Genomic DNA, 23,496 nt, shown 5'->3' with positions numbered 1-23,496 from the left:
ATTCAACCCAAAAATACACACCTTCACTAACTAGCAATCAACTTATTCACAAACTCTTTTACCTGTCCTATGCCTGTTAATTCTCACTCATCATTAATTTACTCATATACTCACCCAACCCTTTACTCTCTTACGTGTCTGTCTGTTAGTCTGTTTACCTGTCTATCTTTTTATCAACCTACCTGTCTATCTATCTATCTATTTACCTACGAACCTATTTATCTATCTATATATCTGTCTTAATTAACACCGCCTATCTGTTAGTACTCATCATTAGGATACTCACTTACCCAGATTAAATTTGTATCTATCTATTATTCTATATATCTATTACACTATTTAACTACTATCCACCTGACCCATATAACACAGTCAATCTATCATTACTCATCGTTAGGTTACTCATTTACTAAACCAGTCCTTTACTCACCTATCTATCTATCTATCTATCTATCTATCCCCCGGTCCACCTGTCCCCGCAAATCCACCTGCCTAATCACACCTCCGCGCCAGGTACACACACACAAGGCCTCACCTGACTCACCCACTCACCTGAATTCACCGTCAGGAACGACTTATTCAGGTATTTCCGCCAGAACGTATTGCACCTGCCCGGGAGAGAGAGAGAGAGAGAGAGAGAGAGAGAGAGAGAGATAGAGATGAATGAGATGAATGAATGAATAAAAGAAAGAGAAAGAAACACACACACACACACACACACACACACACACACACACACACACACACACACACACACACTGACCCATATCACACTCTTATTTCCCGGCTATAATTAATGCATCTCTCTCTCTCTCTCTCTCTCTCTCTCTCTCTCTCTCTCTCTCTCTCTCTCTCTCTCTCTCTCTCTCTTTCCACGTAAGCAATTAGAATGTCTGAACAGGTAGACAACTAGACCCTCCCTCCCTCCCTCCTTTTCCCTCCTTCCCTGCAACTCTCCTTCTCTCCCTCCAGTCTAATTATGCAATGGAGATAAAAAGAACTGGTACTGTACATTGCGTGGTGGTGGTAGTAGTAGTAGTAGTAGTAGTAGTAGTAGTAGTAGTGGTGGTGGTGGTGGTATTGGTGGAATGTAAATAAAATGAGAGAGAGAAAAGACAACATAAGGAAGGAGGAAAAGTTTAAAGCCGTATCATTATTTAATAGAGAGGGCGGTATTTCCTTCTCTTCTCTTCTCTCTCTCTCTCTCTCTCTCTCTCTCTCTCTCTCTCTCTCTCTCTCTCTCTCATCTTTCTTCTTTCCTTTCTTTCTTTCTTTTCTTTCTTTCCTTCATTCATTCTTTCTTTTTCTTTCTTTTTCTTTCCTTCTTTCTATTTTTCTTTCTTTCTTCCTTTCCTTCTTTTCTTTTCTTTCTTCTTTTTCTTTTTCTTTTTTCTTTCTTTCCTTCTTCTTTTTCTACTTCTTCGTAACAATCACTCACACACACACACACACACACACACACACACACACATAAACAAACACACAAGCAAATTCCTTCATCAAATCTCTTTTCTTTTTCCTGTTTTTCCTTGACTTTCCTAACATTTCCCTTCTCGTCACCCATCATCATCACCATCATTTTCACAATCATAGTAACCCCCATCTTTGACACCCCTTCATTTCCTGCCCTTCTTCTTCCCTTCCTTCCTTCCTTTCTAATCGTCACATCCTTCCTCTCTTCCATCATCTTCACTCCTGCTTCCTTTCGTGTCCAATCCCCATTTCCTTCCACTTTTAGCTATCTATCAATCCACATTATCGTAAGCCCCTTTCCACCTCTAATCCTCTGTTCCCTATCTACCCTATCGAATTTCCCTTCCTCCTTCATCAACTCATACCATCATCTATTCCGTATCTATCTTTCTCTATTCCTTCCTTTCTTTCACCCTTTCCCTTCTACCAGACCGTCACCTAATATATCCTATCTACCTTTCTCTACCCCTTCCTCCTTCTTCACCCCTTCCCTTCTTCTACGAGACTGTCACGTAACATTACACCTGGCACGTCGGAACCGGAAGTTGGCACAGGTTAATTAATTCTACCTATCAATCCGCCTAATTTCCTCCGCGCAAGGTGAGCCAATCAGACCAAGGTTGCCAAACAGGTGTTTTTGTTTCACCCGCTTCTGTTTACCTGCGAGTTTTTGTTCTTACCTGGCGTGACAAATGAAGGTGTGATCAGGGGTGCAGGTGAAGGGGGGGGAGGGAGGGGGAGGGAGGGGAGGGAGAGGGGAATGGAAAGGGGGAATGGAGGGGAAAGGAGAAAGAGAGGGAGGAAGGGAAAGGGGGAATAGAGGGGAAAGGGGAAAGAGAGGGGAAGAAAAGGGGGAATAAAGAGGAGTGGAGAAAGAGAGGGGAAGGGTAGGAGCCAGCGTGGTGGATTGATGTGGATGAGAAGAAGAGGTGGAAGGGGAGTAACTAAGGTGGAAAATTGAAAATAAAGAAGTGGAGATGAGAGAGAATGAGAAGTGGAGGAAGGGAGGATTGATGAAGAGAGGGAGGGAGTGGAAGAGGGGAATGGGTTAATGTGGAAAAGTGGAGCTTGAGAGGAGAGGTGGAAGGGAGGGTGGAAGGGGAGTGAGATGGAGTGATGAAGACGAGAAGGGAGTGGAAGAGGGAAGTGGATAAGAAGAAAATGGAGAAATAGGAAATGGAGGAGAGTGGAGGAGAGGTGGAGGAGGGAGAGGAAAGGTGGAGGAATGAGAAAGAGGGAACAGAGAGAAAAAAAGACGATGAAATGAGAGAAGAGGGAGAATAAAAAAAAATTAGGTGGAGTTAAAGAAAAAAATATAAAAAGTGGAAGAGTGATAAAAAAAAGTGGAATTAAGAATGAGAAACCAAGTGGATGAATGAGTGGATTGAACATGATTTACGAGTAAGTGGAATGCATTGAGAGTGGAAGGAGAGGAGAACATAATAGCTATACGTAAAAGTGGAAGAGTGGAAGAGAAGGAAGGGAGAGGTGGAGAAGGATAAAGTAAATGAAGGAATAAGAAAGAAAAGAATAAACGATGATAAGGAAATTGAATAAAGAAGAAGAAGAAGAAAAGAGGGAAAAAAGAGGAAGAGAGAGGAAGTGAATAGGAAGAGAAGGAATGAAGAGAAAAGAGAATAAGTAACAAAGAGAAGAGAATGGAAGGAAAGAGAAAAGGAGAGGAAGAGAAAAAAACGTGAAAATAGGGAATAGGAAGAAGATGGAGAGAAGGAATAGAAGTGGAGAGGGAAGGAAGTGGAAGAGAAAGAAAAAGGAAAAAATAGCGAAAAGGGAAGAAAAAGAGAAGGAAAAATGAAAAGGGAAGAGAATGGAAGTATAGGAGAGAGTGAGTAGAGAGAGAGAGAGAGAGAGAGAGAGAGAGAGAGAGATGTGGAAAGGTGGAATGAGTAAGTCTGGATTCCACATGCAAGACTTGACCTCATCCACCACCTCCACCTCCACCACCACCACAACCACCAGCCCGGCGCCAGCATCCACCCCCACCCTCCCCTTCCTCCCCACCACATCCTCCCCAACATCTCTCAGCATACCTTACGTGGCGGGGAGGAAGAAGAGGAGGAGGGAGGGGAAGTTGGGGGGTGAAGGAATGTGGGGAGGAGGAAGAGGGAGGAGGAGGTAAAGTGGAGGGAAGAACTGGAAGAGGAAGAGAGGAGGAGGAGGAGGAGGAGGAGGAGGAGGGGGGAGGAGGGGGGCATAATATCCACTCTAAAGAACCAGTTTGTCCTGCTACACACACACACACACACACACACACACACACACACACACACACACACACACACACACACACACTTGAAATACCTGCCCATCAAGAGTCTGGTGTCCTCAGGTTCACAAAAATTACCAGCTTGCGAGTTTTGGTTTACCACAAGGACGAAGGGAGAGCCGAGGAGGAGGTGGAGGAGGTGGAGGAGGTGGAGGAGGAGGAGGAGGAGGAGGGAATGAAAGAGAATAGGGAGAAGAGAAAAAAGGGAGTGAACAAAAATAGAGTAAAAGAGAACAAAATGAAAGGCAAGGAAAGTATAATTTAAATTTTAGGGATTAAAGGAAAGGAAAAAAAGAGAGAAAGAAGAAGAGGAGGAAAATAATAAGAAAATGATCGTAAAAAAAGAAGCGCTTGAAAATGAAAAAGTAAGGTAGAAGAAGGTAGATTAGGAGGAATGGGAAAGAAAATAAGAAGATAATACGTTAGATATGGGAGGAAGATGGGAAATGAAATTGGAGAAGAAAAGAATGGGGAAAAAAATAAGAGTTTCTGTGTTGGAGGAGAAAATTATTTGAGGAAGAAGAGAGAATGGAAAGGATAAAGGAATAGGAGAGAAAATACGGAAGATGACACATAGAAAGAGGAAAAAATAAGTTAAGAAAATAATGAAGAAGATATATATAAGGAAATTCAAAAAGAGGCAATAATACTCGAAGGGAAAAGAATAGGAATTAATAAGAATAAGGAAGAGAGAAAAATAGGAGGAAGAAGAATAAAGAAAGGAAATAATTGGGGAGAAAATAAATATAAGAGAGGTAAAAGGTTTCAAGCGGAAGGAATGAGAAAGAGCAACGAAAAAGAGGAAGGGAAAGAGAGAGAAAAAAAAGAATATGCCTCAGGAAGAAAGAATCAGAAAAAAATGAAGACGAGAAGGAAAAAAAACAAAATACAGGAGGTAGAATAATATTAAAAAAAATACTACCAATAAAGAATAAAGGAGAGAGAGAGAGAGAGAGAGAGAGAGAGAGAGAGAGAGAGAGAGAGAGAGAGAGAGAGAGAGAGAGAGAAGAGGGAAGATAAGAGAATTCAAGAGCATTACAAGGAGGAGGAGGAGGAGGAAAAAAAGAGCAAATATAAGAGGAAGAAGAAGTAATAAATAAAGATGGGGAAGTGGAAGACTTAGAAGAAGGGGCACAAGAGAAGGAGAACAAACAAACAAACAAACAAACAGAGAGAGAGAGAGAGAGATGAGGGGGGGTAAGGGTGAATCTCTAGGTTGGCAACAGTGCAGGTGATCCTTTTAAAGTCCTTCATCCTGTAATGACCTTCTGGAGGAGGAGGAGGAGGAGGAGGAGGAGGAGGAGGAGGAGGAGGAGGAGGAGGTGGGAGAATGCCTTGAGCTGGTGGTTTTAAAAGGACTGTCTGAGGGCGTGTGTGTGTGTGTGTGTGTGTGTGTGTGTGTGAAAACACACACACACACACACACACACACACACACACACACACACACACACACACACACACACACACACACACACACACACACTAAAAAAAAAACTATAACAAACAAAAAATAAACAATATACAAAAAAAATAAACAATAAACAAACAAAAAATAAACAAAAACAAACAAAATAAGCAAGTGCAAAATACTCGTAACATCCGCATAGCTTGGGCGAGAAGAGACACTCCTCCTCCGCCTCCTCCTCCTCCTCCTCCTCCTCCTCCTCTTCCTCCTCCTCTCACCTGGGGATGCACTGGAGGGGACGCACACCTGTACAGTCTGGGAACGCCGGTGGAATGCACGAAGGGAAGGAGAGAGAGGAAGGTCGCGAAGAGGGAAGAAGAGGAAGAGGAGGAGGAGGAGGAGGAGGAAGAGGGAGAAGAAGAAGACGAAGAACAAGAACAAGATAAAGAAGAAGAAAAAGAAGAAGAAAGAGAGAAGACGAAGAAGAAGAAGAAGAAGAAGAAGAAGAAGAAGAAGAAGAAAAAGAAGAAGCACCTCCATTCTCTTCTTTAACTTTCCCCTTTCTTTCTTTCTTTCTTTCTTTCTTTCTTTCTTTCTTTCTTTCTTTCTTTTTTCGTCCATATCCCTTTCTTTCATCACATTCCTTCCCCTTTTTTTCTCTTTTCTCATCTTCATTTCTTCTTTTCTTTACCCTTTTCATTTTCTTCACCTCCATTCTCTCTCTCTCCTTTTACTTCCCCTTTCTTTCTTTCCTTCTTTCTTTCTTTCTTTCTTTCTTTTCTTTCTCTCTTCGTCCAAATTCCCTTCTTTCACTATACTCCTCATTTTCTCTCTTTATCTATCTCTCTTCATCCTCTTCACTACTTCACATTTATTCTCTTTTATCTCCCTCTTCCCTTCGTAACATTAATTCTCTCCTTTATCCCTCGTTCTCTCCTTTCTTCTCTAATTCCAGATACTTTCAACTTCCTCTTCCTCCTCCTCTTCTTACCTCACCTCTCCACCTCCTCCTCCCAGCTTCTCAATCTTAACCTCCTCCTTAATAATCTCCCTTCCCTCCCTCCCCTTCTCCCTCCCTCCAGGCATGTCTCATCTCCCTTCACCTCCTCCACCTCCTCCACCTCCTCCCACAACAAAATCCACCCGTCGCTTCCCTTCCCTTGTTTCTCACGCTTCCTTTCCCTTCCCTTCCCTTCTCTTACCCAATGCAACCCTTTACATTCCCTCAATTCCCTTTCCTTTTCTTAATATATTCCCTTTATTTGCCTTCTCTTCCTTTACTTTTCTTTCTTTTCCTTTCCCTTCCCCTTTATTTCATTTCCCTCCATTTTCTTATCTTTTTCATTTTCTCCTTCCCTTCCCTTTCCTTCATCTCGCATTCCCTCCCTCTCCTTTATCATCCCTTCCCTTCCCTTCTATTCTATTCCCTTCCTTTCCCTTCCTTTCCCACTCCATCCCCTCCCATCCCTTCCTTTCCAATTCTATCCCTTTCTTTCCTATCTCATCCCATCCATTCCCATCGCTACCCTTCCCTTCCCATCCCATCCCATCCCTTTCCATCCCTATCCCAACCCTCCCATTCCTTCCCTTTCCATCCCTTCCCTTCCCTTCCCTTCCCAGCATCATCATCTCATCCCCAGCCTCTCAAAAATACTAATTCTTGTCTTGCCTTCTTGGGGTAAAGGAATTCACGTTTGACAAGCCCGAGTTATGAATTTTTAGGGCCATTTTTGTTAATTTTATAATGAGAGAGAGAGAGAGATGGCATTAGGGTGAAGATGCTACTTAAGAGGGAGATAAAGGGTGAAAGGGAGGAAGGGAGGAAGGGAGAGGATGGATGGGACGCCCTCTCATTGTGTGGCGCTGACCGGGCGTGAGGAAGAGGAGGAGGAGGAGGAGGAGAGGTTGCAACAGAAAACATAAAGGAAACAAAAAAAAGTATTATAGGAAGAAAAAAAGAAAAAGAAGAGAAGGAGAATAAGAGGAGGAGGAGGAGGAGGAGGAGGAGGAGGAAGGCACAAGGTTGCAGCATTAGGAAGAAGAGAATGAAAAAGAGAAAAAAGATGAATATAAAAAAGAGCAAAGAGAAATATAGGAAGAAAAAGAGGAGGAGGAGAAGAAGGAGGAAGAGGAGAGAAAGAGGAGGAAGAGGAAGAGGAGAAGACGAAAGTTGAGACTGAAGAGGAGAATGAAGAGAAACAGAATAGAACATGAAGGAGAAGAACTAGAGTAATATAGAGAGATAAGGAGGAGGAAGAGGAGGAGGAAGAAGAAGAAGAAGAGGAGAAAGAAAATATAAAAGAAATGAACAAAAAAAAGGAAAACTGATAACCTAAACAAAACACTGACAGTCATTTCAATTAATTATAAAAGAACAAAGAAAAATCATAACAAGAAAAATACACGTAAATTTAATTCGCGTTTTCTTTCATTTCCTTTCCTTCTCTTCTCTTCTCTCTCTCTCTCTCTCTCTCTCTCTCTCTCTCTCTCTCTCTCTCTCTCTCTCTCTCTCTGCTTCTCTTCCCTTCCCATTCCTTTCCTTTCCTTTCCTTCTCTTCTCTTCTCTTCTCTTCTTCTCTTCTCTCTCTCTCTCTCTCTCTCTCTCTCTCTCTCTCTCTCTCTATCTCTCTCTCTCTTCTCTTCTCTCCTCTCTCTCTCCTCCTTTCCTCCTTCCTCCTTCCCTTCCTTCCTTCTCTTGTCTCCTCTCTCTCTTTTATTCTCTTCCTTCCCCATTCACATTCACGGCCTATCAATGACTTCCACTTCCTTCCTTCCTTCCTTCCTTTTGATTTTTCCTTCTCCTTCCTTCCTTCCTTCCTTCCTGGGGTTTTTTTCTTCCTTAATTCCGTTCTTTCTTTCTTTCTGTTTTCGTTTATTCCTTCACTTCCTTCTTTCCTTTCTTCCTTGCTTCCTATTGATTTCCTTCACCTTCCTTCCTTCCTTCCTTCCTCCTCTTTCTTCTTCTTTCCTTCCTTCCTTAATTTTTGCTTTCTGCTGATTTCCTTTTCCTTCCTTCCTTTCCTTCTTTCTCCCCTCCCTTCCTTCCTTCCTTACTTCTTATTTCTGTTGGGTGTCTTTCCTTCCTTCCTTCTTTCTCTTCCTTCTTTCCTTTCTTCCTTACTTCCTATTGATTTCCTTTACCTTCATTCCTTCCCCTTTCTCCTTCCTTCCTTCCTTCCTTGTTTACTCCATGCTTTCTGTTGATTTCCTTTTCCCTTTCCTTCTCTTTCTTACTCTCCTTCCTTCCTTCCTTCCTCCCTTCCTTGCTTCTATTCAACACGGGTTTTCTTCTCTATTGCAATATCACACTTTCTATTTCCTCTATAACTTTACGAAATTAAGGTTTATACTCCACTTGTAAATACTCCGTTCTTTCTTTCTTTCTTTCTTTCTTTCTTTCTTTCTTTCTTTCTTCCTTCCTTATTAATTTCATATAGGAGAAGACAGGATAGAGAAAGGGATGGATTTGGAACCTTTGTCGGAGTAGGATGGAGTATTGTGACGGAAAAGGGATGGAGGACGTTGGGAAAGGCCTTCGTTCTGCGGTGGATGATAATAATGATGATGATGATGATGATGATGGTGAACTATCCCTTATTACTCTACTATCTTCAATATCTTACTATCTTCTTTTAATAGGCTTTCTTTTTTCATATCATTTATCCAGTTTCCGTTTTTCTTTCTTTCTTTTTTCTTTCTTTTTCATTTTTCTTTCTGTTTCTTCTTCTTATCTCTTCCCTTCTTCTTCTCCTCCTCTTCTTCCCTTCCTTCGTCTTCCGTTCCACATCCGAATCCTTTATCTTCTCCTTTTGTCTGTAAATAATCCTATCATCCTTTTCCTCGTGGTAGGATTCTCTCTCTCTCTCTCTCTCTCTCTCTCTCTCTCTCTCTCTCTCTCTCTCTCTCTCTCTCTCTCTCTCCTACTCTCTCTCCTACTCTCTCTTTTCTCCCCTCTCACCCTCTCTCCTTCCCTCTCTTCCTCCCTCCCTCCTTCCCTCCACTTTCCCCTCCTTCCCTCTTCCATCTCTCCCCCTTTCCTCCTTCCCCTCCCTCCAATTTCCTCCTCCCCCTCCCTCCATTCCCCCTTCCCTCCACCTCTCCACCCGCATGACGGAGCACTTGCCTTCATCACCTTTCCTCCACCTCCACTTCCACCTGTCCCTCTTCCGCCTCCACTGACGTAAAAAATGGTGTTGTTGTTGTTGGTGGTGGTGGTGGTGGTGGTGATGGTGGTGGTGGTGGTGGTGGTGTAATCTTTTTGTTGTTGTTGTTGTTGTTATTTCACTTTTCTCTTTTTCTTCTTCTCTTTCTCTTCCCTTTTCTTCCTTTCTTTTCTTTCCCTTTCCCCATTATCATTTCCTTCATTATTTCTTATTTCCTTTCCATTTTCCATTACAACTATTTCATTGATCCCCCTTTTCCGTTCTTCTCAAATTTCTTTTCTTTCTTATGGGTGAAGAGAATGTAATGGGTAGAATAGGGTGTTAGAGGTATAGGAAGGGGTGAGGGGTGAAGGGAGATGATAGGGAAGGGATGAAGAGAGCGTAGTGGGTATGGATGGGGTGTTAGAGGCATGGGAAGGGGTGAGGGGTGATGGGAGATGATAGGGAAGGGATGAAGAGAGCGTAGTGGGTATGGATGGGGTGTTAGAGGCATGGGAAGGGGTGAGGGGTGATGGGAGATGATAGGGAAGGGGTGAAGGGGTTGGAGTGGGTAGGAATAGGGTGTTAGAAGCATGGGAAGGGGTGTGGGGTGAAGGGAGATGATAGGGAAGGGATGAAGAGAGCGTAGTGGGTATGGATGGGGTGTTAGAGGTATGGGAAGGGGTGTGGGGTGAAGGGAGATGATAGGGAAGGTGTGAAGAGAATGTACTGGGCATGGATGGGGTGTTAGAAGCATGGGAAGGGGTGTATAGTGAAGGGAAGTATGATGGGGTATAGGGTATTGGACACCCCTCCACCCCCCTCCCCACCCCCTCCACCCCCGTCTCTATATTTAGGCAGGGTGACATCGAGGGCAATACAGGCTCCAAGGGGCAGTAAGGGTGACATGGGCAGGTGTTAGTGTGGGATTACCTGTCCTAAGTCACCTGTGTGGGCGGAAAGGTAAGCAGGTGTGCGCCTTACCTGTTTCCGGCTGGGGACACACACACACACACACACACACACACACACACACACACACACACACACACACACACACACACACCTGCTTCCGCCGCTAATTACAGGTGGAGATGAAATGGTGAGGCTGAGAGAGAGAGAGAGAGAGAGAGAGAGAGAGAGAGAGAGAGAGAGAGAGAGAGAGAGAGAGAAGGGGGGGTGGGGGACATGGAGAAGGAGACAAAACAAGGGAGATATGAAGAGAGGAAGAAGAGGAGGAAAGGAGAGGAGAGGAGAAATGAGGGAGAGGAAAAGAGACATAAGGGAGATGAGGGAGGAAGAGGGGAGGAAGAGGAAAGGGAGGGAGGTAAATTGAACGTGACGGAATGTAAATGTTATGAAAAAGAGAAGCGAGATAAAAAATTAATGTGTGAAATATGAAAGTGTAGGGAAGGGAAGGGAATGGAAGGGAAGGGAAGGGAAGGGAAAGAAAGGGAAGGGAAAGAAAGGGAAGGGAAGGGAAAGAAAGGGAAGGGAAGGGAAGGAAAGGAAAAGGAAGGGAAGGGAAGGGAATGGAAGTGAAGGGAAGGGAAGGGAAGGGAAGGGAAAGAAAGGGAAGGGAAGGAAAGGAAAGGGAAGAGAAGCGAAGGGAAGCGAAGGGAAGGGAAGGGAAGGGAAAGAAAGGGAAGGGAAGGGATGGGAAGGGAAGGGATGGGAAGGGAAAGGAAAGGAAGGGAAAGGAAGGGAAGGAAAGGGAAGGGAAGGGATGGGATGGGAAGGGAAGGAAAGGAAAGGGAAGGGAAACAGAAAGAAAAGTAAGGAATGGAAAGAGGAAAAGAGAATGAGAGGGAAGGGGAATAGGAGAAAAAGGAAATGGAGGGAAAAACGGAAGGGAGGAGAATGAAAAGGAAGAGAAAAGAACAAGGAGAGAAAAAGAAAAAGTAGAGGGAACGGTCGATAAAGAAAGAGGAACAGAAGAGAGAAGAGGAAAGGAAAGGGAAGGGAGGGGAAGGAAGGGAGGGGAAGAGAGAGGAAGGGAGGGGACACGTATTGATGGGAAAGTCCAAAAGGTTAATAAAGAAATTTGGAAATAAGACATGTATAGAAGATGGAGGAGGAGGAGGAGGAGGAGGAGGAGGAGGAGGAGGAGGAGGTGGAGGAGGAAGACGGGAAGTGGTTATCTACAAAACGTGGGAAAGAGTAGCGGCGAACGGGAGAGGAAGAGGAAGAGGAAGAGGAAGAGGAGGAGGAGGAGGAGGAGGAAGGAGGAAGAGAGGAAAAGGCAGACAGACAGACATTGCACTCAACTCTTCTTAAATAACCACAAAACCAGCTGTGTGTGTGTGTGTGTGTGTGTGTGTGTGTGTGTGTGTGTGTGTGTGTGTGTGTGTGTGTGTGTGTGTTGTGTGGAGAGATAAGGATGTGTGAGAGATATAAGATTTGTGAAAGAGAGAGAGAGAGAGAGAGAGAGAGAGAGAGAGAGAGAGAGAGAGAGAGAGAGAGAGAGAGAGAGAGAGAGAGAGAGAGAGAGAGAGAGAGAGAGAGATAGAATAAAGAAATAGAAAGAAAAAGAGAAAACAGACAGACAGACAGACAGACAGACAGACAGATAGGCAGACAGATAAACAGACAGATAGACAGACAGGCAGACAGATAAACAGACAGATTGACAGACAGATAGACAGACATTGACAGACAGACAGACAGACAGACAGAGGATCATATAGCAGGCTGGCGTGTTTACGTTTCACCGCGACCCAAGGTTGCGGGGGTGGGGGGTGGGGGTGGGTTGGGGAGGGGTGGGGGTTCGAATCCAAGTCAGTGGGATCGAGTATCAAGGAAGTTCAAGGTTGGAGGATCAGATCATAAACCACCTTGCAAATGACCCTTGACCTCTTTTCTGCCTCTCTCTCTCTCTCTCTCTCTCTCTCTCTCTGAAAGGAAGTGAAAGATGAAGATAAGAGAAGAAGGGAGGAGGAGGAGAAGGAAGAGGAGGAAGAGAAAAACGAGGGAAAAGAAAGAAAGAGAGAGAATGACGAAGAAGAGAGAAGCAGGAGGAGAAAAGAGGAAAAAGTGGAGATAAGAAAAGAAGAAGAGAAGAAGGAGGGGGAGGAGGAGAAGGAGGAGGAAGTAGAGAGGAGAAAAAAAAATAAAAAAATAATAAATAAGAAAAATGTAAGAGAGGGAATGACGGAGATGAAGGAGGAGAGAAAGAGGAAGTAGTGGAGATGAGAAGAAGAAGAAGAGGAAGAGGAGGGAGGAGGAGGAGGAGGAGGAGGAGGACAGAGGAATGACAGACAAAATAGCGTAGTAAGGAATGTTTTGTTTACTCTCGTCACAGGCGGCGGGAAGTAAACAAACAGCCGCCATCTTGCCTCCGTCACACTAGGAAAAGATGGATATTAATAAAGAGAAGAGGAAAAACAAACAGAGACAAGGAAGAAGGAGAAGTAAGTAGAGAGAGACAGAGAAATAAAAGAAGGAGAGTAAGTTAGAGATTATCATTTACGTTACTGAGATTAATAAAGGAATTTGAGAAGGAAAAAGGAAAGGGAAATAAATAAAGACGAATATTAAGCACAAAAAAAAAACCAGAGAAATAATAGACAAGTTAATAAAAGCGAACAAGTGAACACAATAGAAAATAAAAATAAAAATAAATAACCAAAATAGAATAAGTCGAAGTAAATATCCACTTACAATAAAACAAGGGATTGAAATTTAGGGAAAGAAAGGAATAAGAAGGAAAATATTATAAGTAAACAAATATCACTTAGAAATTAAAAAAAAACAATTATGATGAACCTGATAACGAAATAAAACCCACAAACAGAGAAAAATGTAGTAGTAGTAGTAGTAGTAGTAGTAGTAGTAGTAGTAGTAGTAGAAGTAGTAGTAGTAGTAGTAGTAGTAGTAGTAGTAGTAGTAGTAGTAGTAGTAGTAGTAGTAGTAGTAGTAATAGTAGTGAAGGGCATCTACAATCACCGTCCATTCCCTATCATCACGTTCCCTACCTTTCCCTTCCCTTCCCTTCCTTCCTTTCCTTTCCTTTCCTTCCCTCCCTTCCCTCTCCTCCCCTCCAGCACCTCGAGGTCACACACAGACTTATAATGTGTGTGTGTGTGTGTGTGTGTGTGTGTGTGTGTGTGTGTGTGTGTGTGTGTGTGTGTGTGTGTGTGTGTACATAACTTACTTTCCTCTCATTTATCATCACTTTTCTTTATTTTCCTTTCCTTTATTCTCCTCTTCCCCTTTTCTCCCCCTCTCTCCACCTTCTCCCTTTCTTATTCCTTTCCTTTCCTTCCCTCTCTCTCTCTTTCTCTTTTCTTTAATTTCCCCTTTTTCTCTTCTCCTATCATTTATCATTGTTTTCATTTTCAATTTCCTTTTTTTTCTCCTACTTCTCTTCTTCCTCTTCCTCGAACTCGTCTCCCCTTCCTTCTCTTCCCCTTCCATTCGTCTCTTTCACTCTCCTCCCCTTTCATCTTCCCCTTCCTTCTCTCCCCTTCTTCTCTTTCCCCTCCAAGCCTAGTTCACGGTGAGGGGACAGACAGACACGGACGAATAGCATAGCATTAAAGCCTTAGGGTGAGGAAGGGAGAGGGGAGAAGGGAGAAGGGAGAGGGGAGGGAGGAAAGGGTGAATATATGGGTGTAGGGGGGAGGGAAGGGGCCGTGGGGGGCGCTGGAGGGAGGGAAGCGTTGACGGAGCTGGAGGGGAAAGGTGAGAGGAAGGGAGGGAAAGGGAGGGAGAGGAAGGGGAGAGCCGCAGGGGGTGAGGGCGGCATGAAGTAGTTAGGTGAGGGTCTGGTGGACGAGAATGTCTGGTAATGTGTGTGTGGGAGGGGGAGGAGGGGGGGGTATAAGTGTGTGTGTGTGTGTGTGTGTGTGTGAAACAACTACTGTTCATGTTTTTCTTCTTCTTCTACTTGTACATACATGATCAGTAGTATCCATGCCGCTACCATCACCTCCTATCACTGCCGCCGTCACCCGCACGGCCACACAGCGCCACACACACACACGCGTGACGGCTGGCGCTAAACATGTCCCCGCTAAGAGTGTCGCGTAAGGCCGCCTGCCGTAAGTCATGGCGTGACGGGTGATACACGTGTCAGTGTCTCGTGTCTTGCCTTCCTGCCTGCCACCCTTAACGCCCCCCCTCCCCGCAGACCCCCGTCAAGGTGTACCTCCGCTTCATGCGTCCGGACATGGAGTACAAGACGCTGAGCCTGTCCTCGGGCGCCACGTGCCGCCAGCTGGTGCTGATGCTGCTCGCCAAGTTCCGGCTGCGGCACCGCGACCCCAACCTCTTCTTCGTGACCATGGAGGTGACGGTGCGCGTCCCGGGGGGCGGCGCCCCCGCGCGGCGCCTGCTGGTGCTGGACGATCAGGCGCGGCCCGCGGAGCTGCAGCAGTGCCGCCCGCGGGGCGAGGCGCGCTTCAGCGTGGGCGTGCGGCGCGGCGGCCTCGTGCGCGTGCACGACGGGATCCTCATGCCCGGGGTGAGTGTGTGTGTGTGTGTGTGTGTGTGTGTGTTTCTAGATAGTGTGTACGTATATCTATCAAACAATCAACACATGTATCCATGGTTACATTTGCAGAACAAGTCACTCTGGGCCTCGTGCGGCACAAGCACAACACCAACAGACATACACACCCATGACCGCTGGTCGGCGGAGGAGCTGGTGCAGCTGTACAGGCTACACACAGACACACAGACATTCACACACACACACACCTACACAAGTATAATACATATTCAAGCACACCCTTCCCTTCCCTCCCCCACAGTCGCAGTACAAGTCCCTCCTGGTCTCGTACCGCACCACGGCGGAGGAGCTGGTGCAGCTGTGTACGCACAGACAAACACAGTATCATACCCTAGGTCTAACATACCCTTCCCTTCCCTCCCCCACAGTCGCAGTACAAGTCGCTGCTGGTCTCGTACCGCACCACGGCGGAGGGGCTGGTGCAGCTGTACAGGCTACACACACACACACAGACATTCACACACACACCTACACTAGTATAATACGTATACTCAAGCATACCCTTCCCTTCCCTCCCCCACAGTCGCAGTACAAGTCTTTATTGGTCTCGTACCGCACCACGGCGGAGGGGTTGGTGCAGCTGTGTACGCACAGACAAACACACCCATACACACCCATACACCAGTATCATACCCTAGGCCTAACATACCCTTCCCTTCCCTCCCCCACAGTCGCAGTACAAGTCGCTGCTGGTCTCGTACCGCACCACGGCGGAGGAGCTGGTGCAGCTGATGCTCAACTGCTACAACAGCAAGGAGAGCCCCGCGCGCTACGCCGTGCACGAGGTGTGCGAGAAGCCCTACAGCGACCGTCCGCTGCGGCGCGACGAGTACCCGCTGCTGGTGCAGAGCGAGTGGCCGAGGGCGCTGCGGCCCCGCCTCTCGCTGGTGCTGCGGCGCACCGCCGCCTACGGCATCGGCCTGCAGCCCAGGGTGAGTACAGGGAACAGCGCCGCGTCGCGGCCTCTCAGCCTCAGCCGTCTGGACGCCCGCAACATTTGCATAATGCCTCATAATTACCATGACGAGATCACACGCATGCAGGTGTGTGTGTGTGTGTGTGTGTGTGTGTGTGTGTGTGTGTGCCCCCCCCTGAGTAACCCTCCTCTCCCCCCCAGACCTCCTGGCGCCACAGCCTCGGCCAATCTGACCACAGCACCGACACCGACTCGGAGCAGGAGGACCCCGCCCCCCGCGGCCCCTGCCCCGCGTCCTGCCCCGCGCCCCGCCCCGCGCTGCCCCGGGCCTGCTCCAACGACAGCCTCCTCAGCAGCGACGCCGGGGACATCGCCCCCTCCCCCTCCTCCCCCCCCTCTTCCTCCTCCTCCTCCAGGGTGTCATGTGACTCGGGGTTCTTCTCTCCCTCCTCCTCCTCCGTCGCCTCCTCCGACTCTCCCGCCCCTCCCCCCTCCCCCTCGCCCTCCTCCTTATCTTCCTCCTCCACCTTCACCTGCACCTCCCTCCACCAGGAAGAGGAGGAGCGTCCCCCCACCCCCTCCCCCACCCTCTACTCCTCCTCCTCCTCTCTTCCACATACTCCATCTCCTGAAGACACTGTTGCTTCCTCTTCCTCCCTCCTCCACATACCTCCACCACCCTCCTCCTCCATCACCACCTGTTCAGCCACCCACACGGCATCCTCCCCGGTGTTCTCCATGTGTCATCTCCACTCCTCCACCTCCTCCCCCTCCTCCCCAGTGCCTCCACCCAGGATTAGGCACTTACCTCCACCTTCCTCCATCTCCTTCCCGTCCTCTCCCGTGCCTCCACCAAGGTCTAAGCACTCCTCCCTTCGCTCCTCCACCCGCTCCATCCCTCCATATTTCCTCTCCTCCCTTTACCCCTCCTCCTACTCCTCTTCCTCTTCCTCCTCCTCCATCCAGTCAATCCCTCCACCCTCCACTGTTAACTCATCTTTCACACCCACATCCATCATCACCTCCTCCTCCTCCTCCACTTCCTCCTCCACCTCCTCCCTCCACTCAATCCCTCCACCCTCCACTGTTACCTCATCTTTCACACCCACAACCATCACCTCCTCCTCCTCTTCCACTTCTTCCCCCTCCCGGCCCCCCTCCCCCCCGCCCGACCTGACTCACGACTCGGCGTCAGAAAGCATCAAGCAGCTCACGGCCGCCCTTGAGTCACTGAGGTCGCTGACTATTCGCTGCCCAGACTACAACTGCCTCTACATCTGAGTCACGGTGAGTCACGGGTTGAGTCACGGTGAGTCACGGGTTGAGTCACGAGTCACGAACGGAGTCAACTATATTTGGAGATTTTTTTTTTTTTCATTTTTATCTATCTATCTATCTATCTATCTCCTTTCCTCTCCTTCCTATCCTATCCTATCCTCTCCTCTCCCCCTCTCTCTCTCTATTCTTTTTTCTCTCTTTCTCTCATTCCGAAGAAGAGGGGATAGGAATAGAGGTGAGGAGAGTGAATGAGAAGTGAAGAGAGGGAGAGGTAAGAGGGAATAGGAGGAGAGAAGAGGAGAGGGAGAGGGAGAAGAGGAGAGATGAATGAGGAAAGAGGAAAAGAAATGGAGAGGAGGAAGAGAGAAACATGAAAGACATAACCTCCACCTCTCACTCTCTCTCCTTCCCTCCTCCTCCTCCTCCTCCTCCTCCATCACCGTCACTCACACTAACTCACCTCCAAAGACCATCAATATATCGAGTCAGGTTACGAAATATATTGCTCTGGGTCGTCGCAATGAGTCACGAGAAGGCGATGAATCAGTAATCGAGTGTAAACATTTCCATCGCCTCTTTCCAAATACTCACATTCCTTCACGCGGGTAAGAACAACGTGCTTTTGCTTAATTAAACGTGGCCTTTGAGAACGTTGGGATTATACCGGTTGCTTTAAGGCCCGGATCCTCACGCCTTTCGGATCCCACAGCAAGTATTTTGAAAGGTCTTAAAGAATTCTCTCTCTCTCTCTCTCTCTCTCTCTCTCTCTCTCTCTCTCTCTCTCTCTCTCTCTCTCTCTCTCTCTCTTACTTTTTTTCTCTCCTCCATTTACTCCATCTTGCAGCTTCTTCCTCCTTCTTCTTTTCTTCCTCCTCCTCCTCCTCCTCCTCCTCTTTCCTTCCTTCATCTCTCTTTCTTTTCTTTCCTCCAACACCATCTTGTATTCTCTCGTTGAACTTTAAATAACTGTGGACAAAAGAAGTAGTGGTAGTAGTAGTAGTAGTAGTAGTAGTAGTAGTAGTAGTAGTAGTAATAGTAGTAGTTTTAGTGATGATAGTAGTTGTAGTAGTAGTAGTAGTAGTAGTAGTAGTAGTAATAATAATAATAATAATAATAATAATAATAATAATAATAATAATAATAATAATAATAATAATAATAATAATAATAATAATAATAATAATAATAATAATAATAATAATAATAATAATAATAATAATAATAATAATAATAATAACAATAGTAGAACAACAAATATAACGTTACTTTTACCTTTTCTTGCAGGTGTGACGAGGAGAGAAGAAGAAGAAGAAGAAGAAGAAGAAGAAGAAGAAGAAAAAGAAGAAGAACATGAACAAGACAAACAAGAGCAAGAAAAAAAGAACAATAAAAAAGACGACAAGACAGTACTGAAGATGAACAAAGATGAACAAAGATGAACGAAGATGAGGCGAGGCAAGCTGAGGTGATGAAGAAGAAGAACCAGACCAAAGAAGAAGGTGAAGGTGAAGGGAGTGGCGGAGGTGAGAGAAGAGGTGAAGGAAGGGTGGAGGGCGGAAGGGAGGTGAGGAGAGGGGAGAGGAGGAAGAGGAGGAGGAGGAGGAGGAGGGGGGCAGATATGGACAAGGAGGAGGGGAGGAAGAAGAGGGTAAGAATGTGGATAGGGATGAGGAGAGGGAGGAAGGAAAGATGATAAAAGGAAGGAGAGGAATGGAAGGAAGGAGAAGAAAGGGGTGAGGAAGTGAGCGAGGGAAGGGAGGAAGAGGGGAAGAGAGGAAGAAGAGAGGAAGGAAGGAAAGATGAGAAAAGGAGATAAAAGGAAGGAAAGGAATGGAAGGAAGGAGAAGAAAGGAGTGAAGCAATGAGCGAGGGAAGAGGGAAGAGAGAAAGAGAGGAAGAATGAGAAGGGGAGGAAGAGAGAAAAGGTGTGAGGAAAGGAAAGGAAAGGAGAGAAAGGAATAGAAGGGAGGAGAGGAAAGGAGAGGAGAAGAGAAGGAAAGGAGGAGAGGAGGGAGAAGAAGAAGATAAGAAATGTGAACGGGAGAGGAAGAGAGGAAGGTGTGAGGAAAGGAGATCAAAGGAGGAAGAGGAACAGAAGGGAGGAGAAGAAGATGAGGGAGAGAAAGAGATGAGTGAGAGATGGAGAGAGGATGAGACAGGAAGATGAGAGAGATAACCTATAACTTCACCTTTCCCCCTCCTCCGCCTCTTCTTCCTCTTCCTCCTCTTCATTCTTCCTCTCCTCCAAGGCATCCAACCACAGACTCGCTTACCTGGAAAAGAAAAAAACATGAAACAATTAGTGTCATTAAACGGAAAAAATAATATCACAAACAATGACTAATGACACCCATAAAAAAGTGCTGGAATCCCTTAACTAGGCACTGAAATAAAGGTCTGTGGATTGGTGCAGTTCCCCCTCGTGAGATGAAGGTAAAGAAAACGGGAGTGAGGAGATTTTTTTTGTACAGGTAAACGTGATGGAAATGTAAACACAGGAGTGAGCCAGTTAGTGCAGGTAATGGGTGAGAATGTAACAGTTACCCCCTCCAAAAAAAATATCATCCGCCTTATGAACGAAAGCATGAGAGAGTGAGCGAAGACTTGAGAGAATGGACACTACAAGACCAAAATGAGACCACAAGAAGACCATTAGACCTACAAAAGGAAGCATCTGTAGACCTAACCATCTATCCTCTTTATCCATCAACAGGAGAAGGAGCGAAATTTTGAGAGAATAGACACTAGGAGACCAAACAAGACCACAAGAAGACCATTTAGCATACACAAGGCAGCATCTGTAGGCCTAAAACCATCTATCCCCTGTATCCATCAATAGGAGAACGAGCGAAATTTTGAAAGAATAGAAGATACAAGAACATAATATTACTACAAGAAGGCCCATCTGGCGTGTTTTAAGTTCGTTTTCATATTAATTCATATTTTTGAAGTGTCAGATCTTGGATGCTAAGTGAAGTGAAATGGTGTGTGTTGAGGTTCGTTGTCATATTACATAGTGAGTTTTATTTGTGTTACGGTAAAGGAAGCAGCTCAATGGTAAAAATAAAAAGAGAAAAAAGGACACTTGCACAGCTCCTATAGAAGAAAGTAGAGAAGAGTATGAGTTCTGGATTGATGCTAAGTGAAGTATATATATTATTTTGGTTGTTCGTTTTAAGTTCATATTCACAATTGTTCATGTTCTGGGGATGGAGTAAGTTCTTGAATCCTGAGTGAAGTGTATTTGGAGTGGGTTTAAGATCGTTTTCATAATAGATCATGTTTTAAGGATGGAGTAAGTTCTTGAATCTTGAGCAAAATGTATTTGGTGTGGGTTTAAGATCGTTTTCATAATAGTTCATATTCTGGGGATGGAGCAAGTTCTTGAATCCTGAGGGAAATGTATTTGGAGTGGGTTTAAGATCGTTTTCATAACAGTTCATGTTCTGGGGATGGAGTAAGTTCTTGAATCCTGAGTGAAGTGTATTTGGTGTGGGTTTAAGTTCGTTTTCATAATAGCTAATGTTCTAAAAATGGAGTAAGCTCTTGAATCTTGAGTGAAGTGTATTTGGTGTGCCGTTTAAATCCGTTTTGATATTACTTAGTGTTCTTGAGGAGTGAATTCTTGGATACTAAGTATATTTGGTGTTTCCTGAAGGTCTTTATATAATAGTTCCTGTTTTTGGGGAAGGAGCGAGTTCTTGAATGTAAAGTAAAGTGTATTTGGTGTGTCTTCCAGTTCATTTTGATATTACTTAGTGTTCTTGAGGAGTGAATTCTTGGATGCTAAGTATATTTGGTGTTTCCTGAAGGTCTTTATATAATAGTTCCTGTTTTTGGGGAAGGAGCGAGTTCTTGAATGCAAAGTTAAGTGTAGTTGTGTGTGCTGAAGTGCGCTTTCATACCACTTCACGTTCAGGGGCGGCGTCTGTTTTCCTTGCCTAACTGAGCCCCTCCGGCCAAGGTCACGGCCCGCCTGTGCCCCGCCTCGCCAGATAACAAGACGCAAGGGCCGCGGGGTCACGCTCACCTGCCGACACCTCCCACTCGGGCCCACAGGTGTTCACGCGGAAGACAGACAGACAGACAGACAGACAGACAAACAGACAGACAGGCAGACAGACAGACAGATTGGACAATAGACAGGTAAAAAGACAAAGATAAAAAGACAAAAACAGACATATACAGAATGATCGAAACAGACAGAAAAGACAGACAATAGACAGATAGGTAAGGATAAAGATAGAGGCAGAAAACAGACAAACAGACAGGTAGACAGAATAACCAAGACATAAAGACAGAAACCACGGAGACAGATGGACAGCCGAGTAAACAGACAGACAGACACAGACAGACAGGAAAAAATGACAAAAAACAAGTGCAAATATTAACCGCCTGACAAAACACAGACAGAAATAAAGAACCTGAATGAAGGAGACAGACCAACAGACAGACAGACAGACAAAAACAGACAAACAGACAATTAAGGTCACCGATGAAGTCAAGTTAGTCAGAATCTAAGTCACGTGTATACACCCGCAGCGCAAGTCAGGTTTAACGAGGCGATGCGTGAAAAAGTCGCTACTATAAAAAAAGTCGCAAGCAAAGTGAAAAAAACGCCAGCCAGTCAGTCAGTCAGTCAGTCAGTAGTGCAGTGTAGCGTAAGTCCTGCCGTTGGTATCACTGCTAAGGTGTTCGTTGTAAACAATAATGTGTAAGTCGGCATAGAGAGTGTACAGTTTAAATACATAAATATAATAAATAATGTTAAGTACAAATTTTTAGCTAACTCATAAAAGTGCAGATATATATATTACTTAAGAGTTTACTTCTAAGAGCTAACGTGAGTGTTGGATAATGTAAACACTTCCGCCGTGTGTTGGAAATATGTTTTTTTTTACTGTTTTGCTTTTCTGTATATAAATAATTAATGTGTTTTTTTCTGCACCTGTCTATCACCTGCGAGGAAAGGGCCGAGCAGGTATAACACTTTCACTCACCGGTCATCAATTATAAGTATCTACCTCCTGCAATGCTTACCGACCGCCTGAAAGAGTGTGATTGTGACGTTTCTCCTTTTCATTATTATTATTATTATTATTATTATTATTATTATTGCTATTATCCTCATATTAGTTTCTGTGAGCTTGTATTGTGTAAAGAGAACTTCATTGTAACTTATTTCTGTGAAGTTTTTTATGAATCTATTGTATAAAAGAGATTGATTGTAACTTTTTTCTATAGATATATTGAATCTGTGTTGTATAAAAGAGATTGATTGTAACTTTTCTCTATAGATATATTGAATTTGTATTGTAAAAAGAGATTGATGATAACTTTTCTCTATTGATATTTTGAATTTGTAATGTAAAAAAGAGATTGATTGTAACTTTTCTCTATTGATATTTTGAATTTGTAATGTAAAAAAGAGATTGATTGTAACTTTTCTCTATTGATATTTTGAATTTGTAATGTAAAAAAGAGGTTGTTGGTAACTTTTCTACTTTGATATTTTGAATTTGTAATGTAAAAAAGAGATTGATTGCAACTTTTCTCTATTGATATTTTGAATTTGTAATGTAAAAAAGAGATTGATGATAACTTTTCTCTATTGATATATTGAATTTGTAATGTAAAAAAGAGATTGATTGCAACTTTTCTCTATTGATATTTTGAATTTGTAATGTAAAAAAGAGATTGATTGTAACTTTTCTCTATTGATATTTTGAATTTGTAATGTAAAAAAGAGATTGATTGCAACTTTTCTCTATTGATATTTTGAATTTGTAATGTAAAAAAGAGATTGATTGCAACTTTTCTCTATTGATATTTTGAATTTGTAATGTAAAAAAGAGATTGATTGCAACTTTTCTCTATTGATATTTTGAATTTGTAATGTAAAAAAGAGATTGATTGCAACTTTTCTCTATTGATATTTTGAATTTGTAATGTAAAAAAGAGATTGATTGCAACTTTTCTCTATTGATATTTTGAATTTGTAATGTAAAAAAGAGATTGATTGCAACTTTTCTCTATTGATATTTTGAATTTGTAATGTAAAAAAGAGATTGATTGCAACTTTTCTCTATTGATATTTTGAATTTGTAATGTAAAAAAGAGGTTGTTGGTAACTTTTCTACTTTGATATACTGAATCTGTGTTGGATAAAAGAACTTAACTGTATTTTTTAAACTTTATTTTCTGTGAATTTGTATCGTTAAAATGAGTTCAACTGTACCTTTTTTTTTATTTCTTTAGTTTCTGTGAATTCGTGTTGTATAAAAAAAAGCTAAATAGTACTGCCAAGAATTATTGTGTACGTGAATATAGTTTATTTGATACGTATATATTCCTGTTTCTTTCTTTATTTTCATTTTTTTGTGTTTATTTTCATTATTCTGCTTTCTAAAACGCTTCCAATTTTTTTTTTTTTTTTTGTCTCCTCTTCTTCCTTCCTTCTGCTGATATTTTTTCTTCTTT

General features: G+C 44.1%; 1 protein-coding gene across 1 annotated transcript in view; it reads left to right on the top strand.

The window, feature by feature from the left end:
* Positions 1-21,430, top strand: part of LOC126988219 (uncharacterized) — a 60,228-nt gene extending 38,798 nt beyond the window's left edge. Inside the window, exons 3-6 of the mRNA XM_050846232.1 lie at positions 14,442-14,774; positions 15,494-15,754; positions 15,940-17,025; positions 18,301-21,430. Of these exons, the coding sequence (XP_050702189.1) occupies positions 14,442-14,774; positions 15,494-15,754; positions 15,940-17,019 (1,674 nt within the window). The 3' untranslated portion in view covers positions 17,020-17,025; positions 18,301-21,430. The remainder of the gene's footprint in view (positions 1-14,441; positions 14,775-15,493; positions 15,755-15,939; positions 17,026-18,300) is intronic.
* The last annotated feature ends 2,066 nt before the right edge of the window (positions 21,431-23,496 follow it).

The sequence above is a fragment of the Eriocheir sinensis genome, chromosome 68 (assembly GCF_024679095.1).
Source record: "Eriocheir sinensis breed Jianghai 21 chromosome 68, ASM2467909v1, whole genome shotgun sequence".
NCBI lineage: Eukaryota > Metazoa > Arthropoda > Malacostraca > Decapoda > Varunidae > Eriocheir > Eriocheir sinensis.
The sequence above is the reverse complement of the archived record's forward strand: the minus strand, read 5'-3'. Positions and strand labels throughout refer to the sequence as shown.